Source organism: Dendrobates tinctorius, unplaced genomic scaffold (assembly GCF_039654945.1).
Source record: "Dendrobates tinctorius isolate UK_male_01 unplaced genomic scaffold, ASM3965494v1 ptg000094l, whole genome shotgun sequence".
Lineage (NCBI taxonomy): Eukaryota > Metazoa > Chordata > Amphibia > Anura > Dendrobatidae > Dendrobates > Dendrobates tinctorius.
The window spans coordinates 7,731,678-7,744,836 of NW_027361762.1; the positions used below are offsets into that span (position 1 = coordinate 7,731,678).

At 45.0% G+C, this 13,159-nt stretch overlaps 1 protein-coding gene across 1 annotated transcript in view; it reads right to left on the minus strand.

Moving 5' to 3' along the window:
• GRIN2B (glutamate ionotropic receptor NMDA type subunit 2B) overlaps positions 1-13,159 on the minus strand; it is a 1,039,682-nt gene that overhangs the window by 517,539 nt on the left and 508,984 nt on the right. The window contains exon 4 of the mRNA XM_073586666.1: positions 4,620-5,218. Coding sequence (XP_073442767.1) covers positions 4,620-5,218 — 599 coding nt within the window. The remainder of the gene's footprint in view (positions 1-4,619; positions 5,219-13,159) is intronic.

Genomic DNA, 13,159 nt, shown 5'->3' on the forward strand with positions numbered 1-13,159 from the left:
AAAGGAATCGGCTGCCTGTAAAGTGCTAATCAGAGTCACCGATTACATGCTGTACAAAGGCATGCTGCTGCAGTCACAGCACACTAAGGAGAAGCTGAAGCAAGATAGCAATAGCTGTTAGTAGCTTTCTTCTACTCCTGCTGCTCCGTGACCATAACACACAATTATCCATATTCTATCTCCTCCTACTCAGCTACATCCAATGTAAAGATAACACCATCTCCCCTGTATTTATATGCTGCAGTCCCCCCCCGACACAGTGGAATCTCCCAACCGAGAAGCAGGAAGTCTAATAAAGCTGTCAAACAGTGAGACAGCAGAGAGCCCAGACTTCAGTGTTTCCAAAAGGGCCAGCACTATTATCTGTTAGGAATGGCGGAACGCACGAAAGAAAATAAATAAAGTGCGTTCGCCGCTCGGGGTCCACCGTGCAGAAGGTGTTGTAACTGCTGCTGAGTAATGGCAGACGTGCTATATGGCGATATAATGCGCACGGGAATAAATGTCACCCAGGTGCGCAGAGCAATCACTGTTTAATCACAGAGATGCCAGTAGGAATAAACACATAAAGGCTGAGCTTGTTAGCGTCACAGGTCTCAGATAAACGCACACATGGTATCAGGTCACAGGTGCAGGACCAAAGGCAGAAGGAACTGCGTCCGTCTATACCTACCATGTGTGCGGTGTCGCAACTTCGGGTGCCAAAGGGAGCTGCAACTGCAGCGCGGCATAGGACACTGCCGCGAGAGGATAGTGCCGTGTGGAGTAGCACAATCGGACGCTAGTGTAGAGGCGCGGTGTGCACAGTGGCCTAAGGCTTGCCAATGACTGGCGCTGACTGCTGAACTAATTCCCTATCCACATGCGTAATATCAGAGGGAAGGGGTTTCAAATGAGTTAGTCACCAGAATCATACATCCGTCACCATTCACACATCTAGCAAGTAATGTCTATACTAGTGCATGGCCGAACGGCCATGCGGTCCTTTTATAGCCGTGCGCTGCCGGGACCTTCCAGATCTCTGAGATGGACCAATCAGATCAGGGGAAGGACCTGAGCACGTGACTCCTGAGCTCCAAAGGGAGATCATCTCATGAGCATGCTCAGTGGAGCGGCAGCGGGACTTAGCCTCAGGAATGACTTGCTGCACAGCAGTATGTGAGGCTCTGGACTCCTGCTGTGTAGCTACAGGAATCTGACACCTAACATTACCCCCCCTCCTAGGGCCCCCTCCTTCCTGAGCCCTCCAAACCACCACCTTATGCCCATCAGAGGCATAGGCCTCAGACTCGTCCGAAGGCAAGTCTGATGTCCCGGCAGGTGACACAGAAAACCGGGACACGTGGAGGGCATCAGAGGCGGCAAAATCTGCAGGTTTGAGAAGAGACACCTGAGAGACAATGGGAGCGGCACAAAGGCCAGAAACCGAAGTTGGAGTAGAACACCGCAAAGTATCGGTAGGCTTCTTCACTCTCTGTGTAGGGGAGGAATTCTGAGCACAAGAGGCGCATGCCCGAATATATGTTTTAGTGTCCCGAGCCCAGTGCGGCCACCAATAAGACCTTGCCAGGAGTTTTGTGGCTTGCATGTAGCCACAGTGGCCACCCACCCTGGACGCATGTGCCCACGCGAGAACTTTCGGCCGAAGGCGAGGGGGAACAAAGGTCTTGCTCGTCGGCACAGAGGTTGGCCACTGCGGGGCCCTGTTAATATGGGGAACAGGGTGTTGACAGTGGCAACCGCAAATGGAGCTTAGTGCCGGATGCGCCGCGAGACTGGCGTGAGACACCTCCATGGGCTCTGGGAGTGAACACTCTGGCTCGGGTGACTCCAGAGGTTCAAAAAGGTTTGGAGCCGGAGTAACCTTCCATCTGGATTGAGCACGCTCCAGCCCACTCTTCAAAAAACGGAGATCAATGTGGGTGGAGATGGCAATCAGCTCCTCCAGACTTGCAGAAACCTCTCTGGTAGATAGAGCATCCTTAACATGCTCTGCTAAACCTCTCCAAAACACAAGGATGAGAGCTCTATCAGACCACTCCAGCTCGGAAGCCTGAGTCCAAAAACATACGGCATACTGACTGACTGAGAGCGACCCCTGATTTAAAGCTAATAGCTGAAGAGAGGTGTCGTGCATGACTCGTGGTCCCAGGAAGACCTGCTTGATAGCTGTTAAGAACTGAGCAGCGGTCCGAACCTCTGGATCGCCACGCTCCCAAAGCAGTGTGGCCCACTCCAACGCCCTGCCCAACAGAAGGGAAACAATAAACCCCACCTTAGCCCATTCCGTAGGGAATCGCGCAGCCAGTAATTCCAGCTGGATAGAGCACTGGCTCATGAAACCCCTACAGGAGGCGCTATCGCCAGAAAATCTATTGGGCAACGGGAGGTGGGAAACTGTCAGAGCAGAGGAGGACGTGGACCCACGAGAAACCGCCACTGCGATCGCCTGAACAGCAGCCTCAGTGGCCTTCGCAGCAGAGATAGCACTCTCAAGAGTAGCCAACCGGCCCTCCAGCTGCTGAATGTACTGTAGTAATTGCTGCTGTTCTGCCATTACCAGCCAGACCCTGGCGCTACTATAATGTTAGGAACGGCGGAACGCACTAAATAAAATAAATAATGAAGTGCGTTCGCTGCTCGAGGTCCACCGTGCAGAAGGTGTTATAACTGCTGCTGAGTAATGGCAGACGTGCTATATGGCGATATAATGTGCACGGGGTTAAACGTCACCCAGGTGCGCAGAGCAATCACTGTTTAATCACAGAGATGCCAGTAGGAGTAAACACAAAAAGGCTGAGCCTGTTAGCGTCACAGGTCTCAGATATATGCACACATGGTATCAGGTCACAGGTGCAGGACCAAAGGCAGAAGGAACTGCGTCCGTCTAGACCTACCGTGTGTGCGGCGTCGCAACTGCGGGCGCCAAAGGGAGCTGCAACTGCAGCGCGGCATAAGACACTACTGCGAGATGATAGTGCCGTGTGGAGTAGCACAATCGGACGCTAGTGTAGAGACGCGGTGTGCACAGTGGCCTAAGGCTTGCCAATGACTGGCGCTGACTGCTGAACTAATTCCCTATCCACATGCGTAATATCAGAGGGAAGGGGTTTCAAATGAATCAGTCACCAGAATCATACATCTGTCACCATTCACACATCTAGCAAGTAATGTCTATACTAGCGCATGGCCGAACGGCCATGCGGTCCTTCTATAGCCGTGCGCTGCCGGGACCTTCCAGATCTCTGAGATGGACCAATCAGATCAGGGGAAGGACCTGAGCACGTGACTCCCAAGCTCCAATGGGAGATCGTCTCATGAGCATGTTCAGTGGAGCGGCAGCGGGACTTAGCCTCAGGAATAACTTGCTGCAAAGCAGTATGTGAGGCTCTGGACTCCTGCTGTGTAGCTACAGGAATCCGACGCCTAACAATTATGTATCACTAAATTTGGAATTTGTTTAGTTTTACCAATTATATACAATGCTGTGCTAAAGCTTTAGGCAGGTGTGGAAAAAAATATTCAAAGTAATAACACATTAAGAAAAAGTGGAAGGATCTTTTTTTCATATACTAAAATGCAAAATGAATGAATAACAGAAATCTAAGTACAGTAAAATCAATATTTCGTGTGAACAGACAAATGTTACCTTCAAAACAGCATAAATTCTTCGATGTTGACTAGCACAAAGCAAATGATTTTGTAGGATTATATTCAGGTGCACAAGCAATCAATTATACCAAACAGGTGATAATGATCATCATTTTCATATGTAGGTTGGAGCACAGTCATTAACTAAAACAGAAACAGCTGTGTAGGAGGCTTAATCTAGGTGAGGAACAGCCAAACTCTGAGGTAAAGTTGTGGAAGACAGTTTCAAGCCACAGGTGAAAACACAAAATAATTATACGGAGTAAGGTAAAGATTTCAAACTAGACTGGGGTTTCAAGGTGTGCTGTTCAAGATTTTTTTGAAAAAACATCAAAAAGTGGGAAATACTGAGGACCGTAGACATAGTGGCTGTCAAAGGAAACTTAGTGCAGCAGATGATAAATTTATCATGCTTACTTTCTTTGGAAATTGGAAGATGACCAGCAGTGCTAACAGCTCAGAACTGACAGCAACCAGTGAGACCCAGCTACATCCACCTACCGCTGGAGACGTTTTTCCAAAAGTGGACTTCATGGAAATACTGCAGTAAAAAAGCCATACCCTTCACAAACTGAAGTAACAAGGCCAAGTGACTCCACTAAACATGAAAAATACCAAATGGAGTGCAGAAAATTGGCAGCGGGTACTCTGGACCAGTGAGCATTCATTTTAAAAAAAATGTTCCCACATCTACCTAAAACTTTTGCACAGTATTCCATATTTGAGAAAGATTTAATTTTTTGGTCTATTTTCCTATGGGGACCTTTTTCAGGAGGTGTTAGGTCCTCGTTAAAGATTTTTGGTTCACTCAGCCTAATACATTATACTGTAACACATGTATATGTAGAATAGCTATTTGCCCCAGTTTTCATTTTATTACAGCACTTCGGACCATGATTTTTTTTAGTCTTTCCACTTTTTCTTTTTTTAAACTCCATTATGCAAGATGTCATGCTTCAAAAGCTTACCTGTTTAGCACATGAGCATCATCATGTCTACTCTCTTGAATGTTGTAGCAGCTGCTCTTGGACTGTGGAATGGATTTGTGCTCGGACAACATGGTAGAAGCTGCAGTGGTGATTATAGCAATCCCGTCTCTCACTCGAGCAGGAAGGTCATAGTCCCACTCATCATAGGACACAGAGATGAGTCCTATAGGGAACTCAACTGGCACAGTGTCAGTGTCTCCAGCCACCAAGCTGGGTACAATCCATGTGTAGCCATAACCAGTCAATCCCACTGAATGGGCCACTTCAAATATATAGGTGGCTTCTTCTTTTGTGCAATACAGCATGATGACAGGACTCTGGAGCTTCTTAAGTTGGTTTTGGATTTTAGAGTCATTGTCATCTAAAGACATATCCAGATGTATAACTTCTTCTAGTTCCCAACCTACAAAGCTATTTTCAATGGTGCTCCGCACCTTAGTCTCGAAGTCTTGGTATCCAGGGAAGTAGGTAGTAACAATGGAGAAAATGTACCAGTCATATTCCTCCATGATGTTAAGCATTACAGAAGCCTGTTGTTCAATCGAGGGCCCAAACTGGAAAAACATTGAAGATTCTTCCTGTAATGAAAATAATTTATCGCAGTAAATAATAATGCATATATTTCATGTTACATATTCATGTTACATAGCTACGCACAGTATAAAGTGAATCAAATAAAAGATCTACGTATATCAAGGTTAACCTTTTTTTTTTTTTTTTTTTACAAATCCCAACTGATAGTAGCTCAATGAAAGCGTCCATTTCCTTGGACATCTAGTGAGTTCCATTGTAAAGAAGATTATCAGTATTGTTTCTAATGTGTATCACAGCTAATAATTTTTCCTGATTGAAGACCAAAGAACAAAACATTGATGCTGGTTTATATCTACAATATGAAAAAGATAAGTATGAAAGAAAATCAGAATGTTTCACATTTATTTGCTTTTCCTTCACTTGATCAACATTTTGATGCTTGTTTTTATGTTTTCCAGAGTTCATTTTGGGCGCTTGTATGCACGGTCAGGCAAAACTCCTTACAAACTTCTCGCCAAAGCTGGCGTGTGCCTCTGTGTGACTTTCATAGAGTGGAGTAGCACTTCTGGTGTAAGTTCCCACATTCTTTTGATGAATTTATTGGATGAGCACCCTTACACCCTGTCCCACCCATGATCCACCTACTTTTGCGGAGGTGGCCAGGACTGGTGTGAAAATGCCAGAAGTTCCAGTATTTTTGAACAACATTACATTGCACAAAAAATATATATTTATTTTTCAAAATATTTTAAGCCAGAAAATTGGTATAAACATTTTGATGAATCGACCCATTAATATCTCATATGTACGATATGAAAAAAAATAAGTATGAAAGAAGATACTGAGAATGTTTTACATTTGTCTGCTTTTCCTTTACTTGATCAACATTTTGATGCTTGTTTTATGTTTTCTTGTTTTTGCATACACATTTTTTTTCTTCTATGACACTAGATGTCAGCTCTCCAGATGCACACTTCAGGCTGGTAAACCAAGGACATGTTACTTTCCAGCCTGTTGTGCTGACAGAATGTGACATTTCATTGCCACAAGTAGGTGGAGATTAGAATAACATAACAATTATTCTCTTCTCTTGTGGCAGCATAGACAGGCCGGCCATACTTGGAGAATACTTGGATGGCTTCAGTCTAAAGGCCCCGTTACACGCATCAATGTCCCAGTGATCCCACCAATGATCCGACGTGGATGGGATCGCTAAGACATAGTTAGCTGATTGCTGGTGAGCTGTCACATAGACAGACCCACCAACGATCAGGACCAGTGAGCAAGTTGGTATCCAAGGTAAACAGCAGGTATCTAAGAGTCGCGTGGCTCTTAGATACCCGCTGTTTACATTGGAAACCAGCTCCCAGCGTCGCTGATCATTGGTCTCTCGCTGTCACACTCAGCGATGCGTGCTGGCCAGCTGGAGACCAACGATCAAAAAATGGCCCAGGACATTCGAGCGCGATCAGCGATACCCAGCAATGGGGCCGGTCGCTGATACATGTCACACACAGCGATATTGCTGGCGAGATCACTGATGCATCACAAAATCAGCGATCTCGCTGGCGATCTCCCTGTGTGTGACGGTGCCTTAAGTCCACTGCTTCGGCATAATATACTTGCACTATATGAAGATATATTATGTTTCTATTTAAACCATTTAGATATCAAAACATGCATAAACCAGGACAGTTTCTATGAGAGATGATCGAAACAGGCAAAATTACAATTTTACTGTTTGCACTTTTTCCAAGGATTTGAGGAAAAGTTATTTTCCTTGAATTTAATGCTCCTCTTTATGCTCTAGGGTCTGTAATAAATGTAATATGTAAAAAATAAAAAATCTTCATGCTCACTTTACCACTCACTGTTCTGGCACCTCTGCTCCTCATTGCTATCAATTATGTCCTCATCACATCCTCTGATTCCTGGCGCTCAAGTTGAATTCTCTGAGCTTTCACATTGAGCCGGGACTTCTGTCTCCGATGAGGCCCAGGGTAGTTCTGTGCAAGCGCAAAAAGGTCATGATGCCATGAAATCACGATGTGCACCATGACCTTGCTTGTGTATGCACAGAACTACACAGGCCCTCATCAGAGCAGAAAGTCCCGGCTCAGTGTGAGAGGCACATAGATTTCAATGCTCGTGCCGGGAACAAGAAGATGCGATGAAGACTGGATGAGTGGTGGTGAGAAGCGGTGGGGCCCAAGAGATGAGCAGTACGGTGAATGCAAGGATTTTTTTAATTCTTTTTAACCTTTTGATGGTCCTTTATGGATCAGAAAAATGGTGGCCGGAGGCCACCATTTTGCTGAGATCATGAGGAAGCGTATTACTAAAAATTCACAATTTGGCGAATGCAGATTTTGGATAATTTTTGCATAAATCAATGCCACTTAAGTTTATTCTCTTGTCTCTAGCTTCCATTCAATAGATTTCCCTGTTATCAGAGACACCGCACTACACTCGCTCACAGAGCCAGTGCGCGTGTCCTGAGTACAGAAACAGTGCTAAAAGATACCTGTGGAGCAGGGACAGCAGAGGTGACAATGCGTGCTTCAAACTATTAGTGTCAGGGTCCAGTCAGCGCCAGAAAGTAAAGAGGCACAGGACCTGCGGACACTGAAATTAGCAAGCTGGCACAGGACCTATGGTCAGGTGACTGCAAGGGGCGGGGCTTAGCGTCCTGCTTTCAGATATGACAGGACACCATACAACAAGTCAGAGTCAGGCAAAACGGAGGTCACAACAGTACGGGCAAACGAGGCACAGGAGGGACAAACAGACGGGTAGTCAGACAAAGCCAAAGGTTATACACAAGAGGGCGACGTGGTACCAAGGGGACGAGCAGAGAGAAGTCAGGTCACAAGCAGAGAGTCATACACGAGCGGTAGCGCAGTAAAAGAGGGGCAGGCAGAACTCGTAACAGGGACAGAACCGGATCAAAACCAAACAAGCAAGCAAGATATCAGGCACAAGGCACACGTACGTACAAGGTCAACTAACTCAGCCGACGGCAGGAGTATAACTGACACCGGACCTAGGTCCAGTGAGCATTAAATAGCTGCCCTCTGCCAGAGAGAGGCCGAACAATTAACCCCCAGTCTCATCAGGACGGGCCAAAGCGAAACCCCGTCCTGGATCATGACACCTGTGTCTGCATGGGTTACCTCCAGGTTCTCTGGTTTCCTCGCACCTTCCATGTACATACTGATAGGGAATTTAGATTGTGAGCCCCATCGGGGACAGCGATGATAATGTCAATAAATAATGTCATATAAATGAGCACAATGAACCAATAATATACAGATTGTAGCACTGTCATTGATTAGCTGGGTCAACGTAAGGAAAACACATTGCTTAACATCAGGATTTTTTCAGTCTCAAATTAAAGTTAGGACTCAATGTCTTGCCATGATCTTGACCTAGTATGATACAAAATAAGAGAGAAGAACCTCTGAAGATGAGGACTATGTAGGGAACGGCAAAAGCAGGAGTGATTGGTTGAGATATAAGGTTATGAAAAATAATCAGTTACAAGAAGCCAGTTCATATATGTATAGAAGCAAACAAATGCTGTGTGTTCTTACTATTGTGGAGAACATATTGTACTGTGGCATGGCGGTGTTATACAGGGACCACTGTGTCGGCACTATAGAGTATTTATTTCTCTACTTTTTGGCAGAATTGCTATGGGGTACTGCTGTGTGAGAATAATGTCTCTGTGGGCATTACTTGATGCGAACGTTGTTTGGGATCTAGGGTAACACAAGCTTCTTCAGCAATCATTTAGCAGTAATTCACTTGTGCACAGCGCTGACCTCTATTCATTTTCTGTTTCAGATTTTAGAAGCAGTTGTTGCTGGAGCCATGGGAAAAGGGCTCCTAAGTTACCAATATACTTGATAAATTAGCGAGATGAATATATACTAACCCAAGTGTCAGTGTCTTAAATACCCCACTGATAACTGCACTGTACGTTATTATTCATTCATGGAATCTCTCATGAAATCAAATCGTGAAGTCACAATTTTCAGACAAGATAATACAGTCATTAATCCTGAGACGACACATAGAAAAAAATCTGGGATTGACATTGCTGCAATTCCTAATTATTCCTCAGCTCAAAAGTCATAATATCATATTTACATTGTATTCCCTGTAGTCCTGACTCAGGTGTATCCCTTTGTGAATTGTGCACGTACTACCTGTATGTGTATATGTGCACTATACATATTAGTGTGTGCATAAATGTGTACTGTGTGTATACAGTGGCTTGTGAAACTATTTATCTCCTTGGCTTTTTAGTCCTATTTTGTTACATTACAACCTGTGTTTAAATATTTTTAGAATCTGATTTGTGTGCGATGCATCAGCACTAAATAGTCTAAATTGATGAAGTGAGAAAAATATAGGCATAAGTAAAATTTATGGGATCAAATAACTAAAAATTGACGTTTATACGTATTAACCCCTTTTGCGATGAGATGAAGCTCCTAAAAATTTCTGGTGCAAGCAGATACCTTCCTAAGACACAATTGGTGACAGGAAGTCCCCCTGTGTGCAATCTAAGTTCACATGGTGTGTCAGTATATACACAACTTTTCTGAAAGTCCACAGAGGCTTTGTGGCGCCCTACATCTTTACCGCCACAAAAGGGTTAAATATGTACTGTTTTGCATGTGTTTTGTGAGCAATGGGAGTTATGCTTTCTCTGCTAGAGACCACAACACACACACACAATTTACCTCACTCCCTTACTTGCCTGAAGCTTAGAGCTTTGTTTTCAATGAAGAAGGTGGAGGAAGATGGAGAACGCTCCTGGAAGTCATGACATGTGCTCCCTCCAGGAGTAAAGCTAAGAAGAATCAGGAAGTCAGCCCCTAGGCCATCCATGCTTTAGAGCAAGGTGGTAAGCTGAGAGACTGTGTGGGTTTATACAACCAACAGCAGAGGGTTTTCCCTGGGAAGACAGCAGCAAACTAGGATCAGTGAAGTATTGTGCAAAAAGGAACTTGAGCTTCACACAGGATCCAAGCTGCAAGTTGCCAGAGGAGGAAAACACAGTGAGTATTGGCTATACTGGAAGTTCCAATCTCCGGGAAGCCTTGGTCCCTGAAGTGATTAGAATAGCAGGAAACTTACACCGAGTCACAGCAGAGGGAAGGATAACTCCCATTTTACAAAGCAGACTGTAACCTGGTGAGAGTTGTTATATCTCCTCTAAACTGTATCTGAACTACAGTAAATGATAAAGTGATTTTCCTTAGCTCCTGCCTTATTACTCTGTGCCTTCAACTTCCATCACAATCTCTGGGGGTCAGCCCTAGTTGGAGAGGGTTAAACATCTGCACTGCCATCATCATGTACTCCCCCAGGGATCATCTGCAGTGACGGCTATACTACAGTCGAACACTCCAACTGGCGTCACGTACTCTTTTTCCAATTTCTTTTATTTTTACTTTATTTTTCAATCCCCATTTCAATGTCCCTGGAACACGGGCACCGGGCACGGCCGCCACCCCCATAACTTCCTGAATCTAATGTCGCCCGGCGACCTGAGTACCCTGCTCTGGGCGAGACAGCTGCAACACCATGAACAAGAGGCACCACTAACCAAACACCACCATGAAGACCAATGAGATCTCCAAACAAGGCATGAACAACGTTGTGAAAAAGTAAAAGTCTCTGATGATCCCATGGAGGACCATCAAATCCATTATCAGCAAATGGAAAGAACATGGTACCACAACAAACCTGCCAAAAAAGGGCCGCCCACCACAACTCGTTGTGGATAAAAAGACTTTTCCTCATAATTTCTGAAGAATTGATTTACTTCAGCAGTGCAGCCCTCCTTCATGTTCATCCAATATCTCCAGGAGGATTTATCCATGAGCTACGGGGCAGCAGCAGCTATTTTTCCTTCAAGCCTAGATAGGAGTTGTGCCTGTCACACCTCCACCAGGTGATTGTTACCAGCACTCTCCTACTCTACCTCCATAGGGTATGATCACCCTATTGTGCGCTCTGTTTCCCACTTGTAGATTTACACAGTGATTTGAGCCTGAAATAGAGGTTCACCTTCCAACAACACAATGACACAAAGCATTCAGCTAGAGCAACACTCCAGTGGTTTTGGGGGAAACATGTAAATGTTTTGGAGTGGCCTAGTTAAAGCACAGATCTTAATCCAATTGAGAATCTGTGGTCAGACTTGAAGATTGCTGTTCACCAGAAACAAAAAATCTAACTTGAAGTAGCTGGCACAGCTTTGCATAATGGGCAAAAATCCCAGTGGCAAGATGTGGAAAGCTCAGAGAGACTTATCTAAAGCGACTTGCAGCTGTAACTGTAACATGGGTTTACAAGGGACCGTTCCTGTCAGACTAATCTGATAAGCTTTTATGAAGAGGTAAGTTCTGTACTGGACCAAGGAAATGCAGTGGACGTGGTGTACATGGACTTTTCAAAAGCTTTTGATACGGTGCCACACAAAAAGTTGATACATAAAATGAGAACAATGGGAATAGGGGAAAATATGTGTAAGTGGGTTAAGAGCTGGCTCAGGGATAGGAAACAAAGGGTGGTTATTAATGGCGCACACTCGGACTGGGTCACGGTTAGCAGTGGGGTACCACAGGGGTCAGTATTGGGCCCGCTTCTTTTTAACATATTTATTAAGGACCTTGTAGGGGGCATAGAGAGTAGAATTTCAATATTTGCAGATGACATGAAACTCTGCAGGGTAATCAATACAGAGGAGGACAAATTTATATTACAGGAGGTTTTATGTAAACTAGAAGCTTGGGCTGATAAATGGCAAATGAGCTTTAATCGGGATAAATGTAAGGTCATGCACTTGGGTAGAACTAACAAGATGTATAATTATGTGCTTAATTGTAAAACACTGGGCAAAACTGTCACTGAAAAAGACCTGGGTGTATAGGTGGACGACAAACTCACATTTAGTGGCCAGTGTCAGGCAGCTGCTGCAAAGGCAAATAAAATAATGGGATGCATTAAAAGAGGCATAGATGCTCATGAGGAGAACATAATTTTACCTCTATATAAGTCACTAGTGTGACCACACTTAGAATACTGTGCACAGATCTGGTCTCCGGTGTATAAGAAAGCTGAACTGGAGCGGGTGCAGAGAAGAGCAACCAAGGTTATTAGGGAACTGGGGGGTCTGTAATACCAAGACAGGTTATTACACTTGGGGTTTAGTTTGGAAAATCGAAGGCTTAGGGGTGATCTTATTACAATGCATAAATATATGCGGGGACAGTACAAAGACCTTTCTAATGATCTTTTTACTGTTAAGGTCCCGTTACATTTAGCGATGCACCAGCGATCCCGACAACCATGCGACCCGGTCAGGATCGCTGGTGCATCACTAAATGGTCGCTAGTGAGCTGCCAAACAGGCAGACCTCATCAGAGATGCAGCAGCGGTCGGCGGTCGTTACTTACCTGTCACACGCAGCTCTGCTTTCGTCTTCCGCCCGTGTCCATGCGTCACTCGCCGGCACTAGCAGGAAGCCAGCGATGAGAAAATGGACCATCCCGTTCCCGCACGATCAGCGATATTCAGCGGGGGGGGGGGCCGGTGGGAGGTAAGCGAGATCGCTAGCCATATCGCTGTTGCATCACAAAATCGGTGACGCTTTAGCGATATCGCTAGCGATCTCGCTATGTTGAAGGGGGCTTTAGACCTGTGACGGGGACAAGGCGGCATCCTCTACCTCTGGAGGAAAGAAGGTTTAAGCATAATCACAGACGCGGATTCTTTACTGTAAGAGCAGTGAGACTATGGAACTATCTGCCATATGATGTTGTAATGAGTGATTCCCTACTAAAATTTAAGAAGGGACTGGATGCCTTTCTTGAAAAGTATAATATTACAGGTTATATACACTGGTTTACTTGATATTGCGTTGATCCGGGGAGCTAGTCTGATTGCCGTATGTGGAGTCGGGAAGG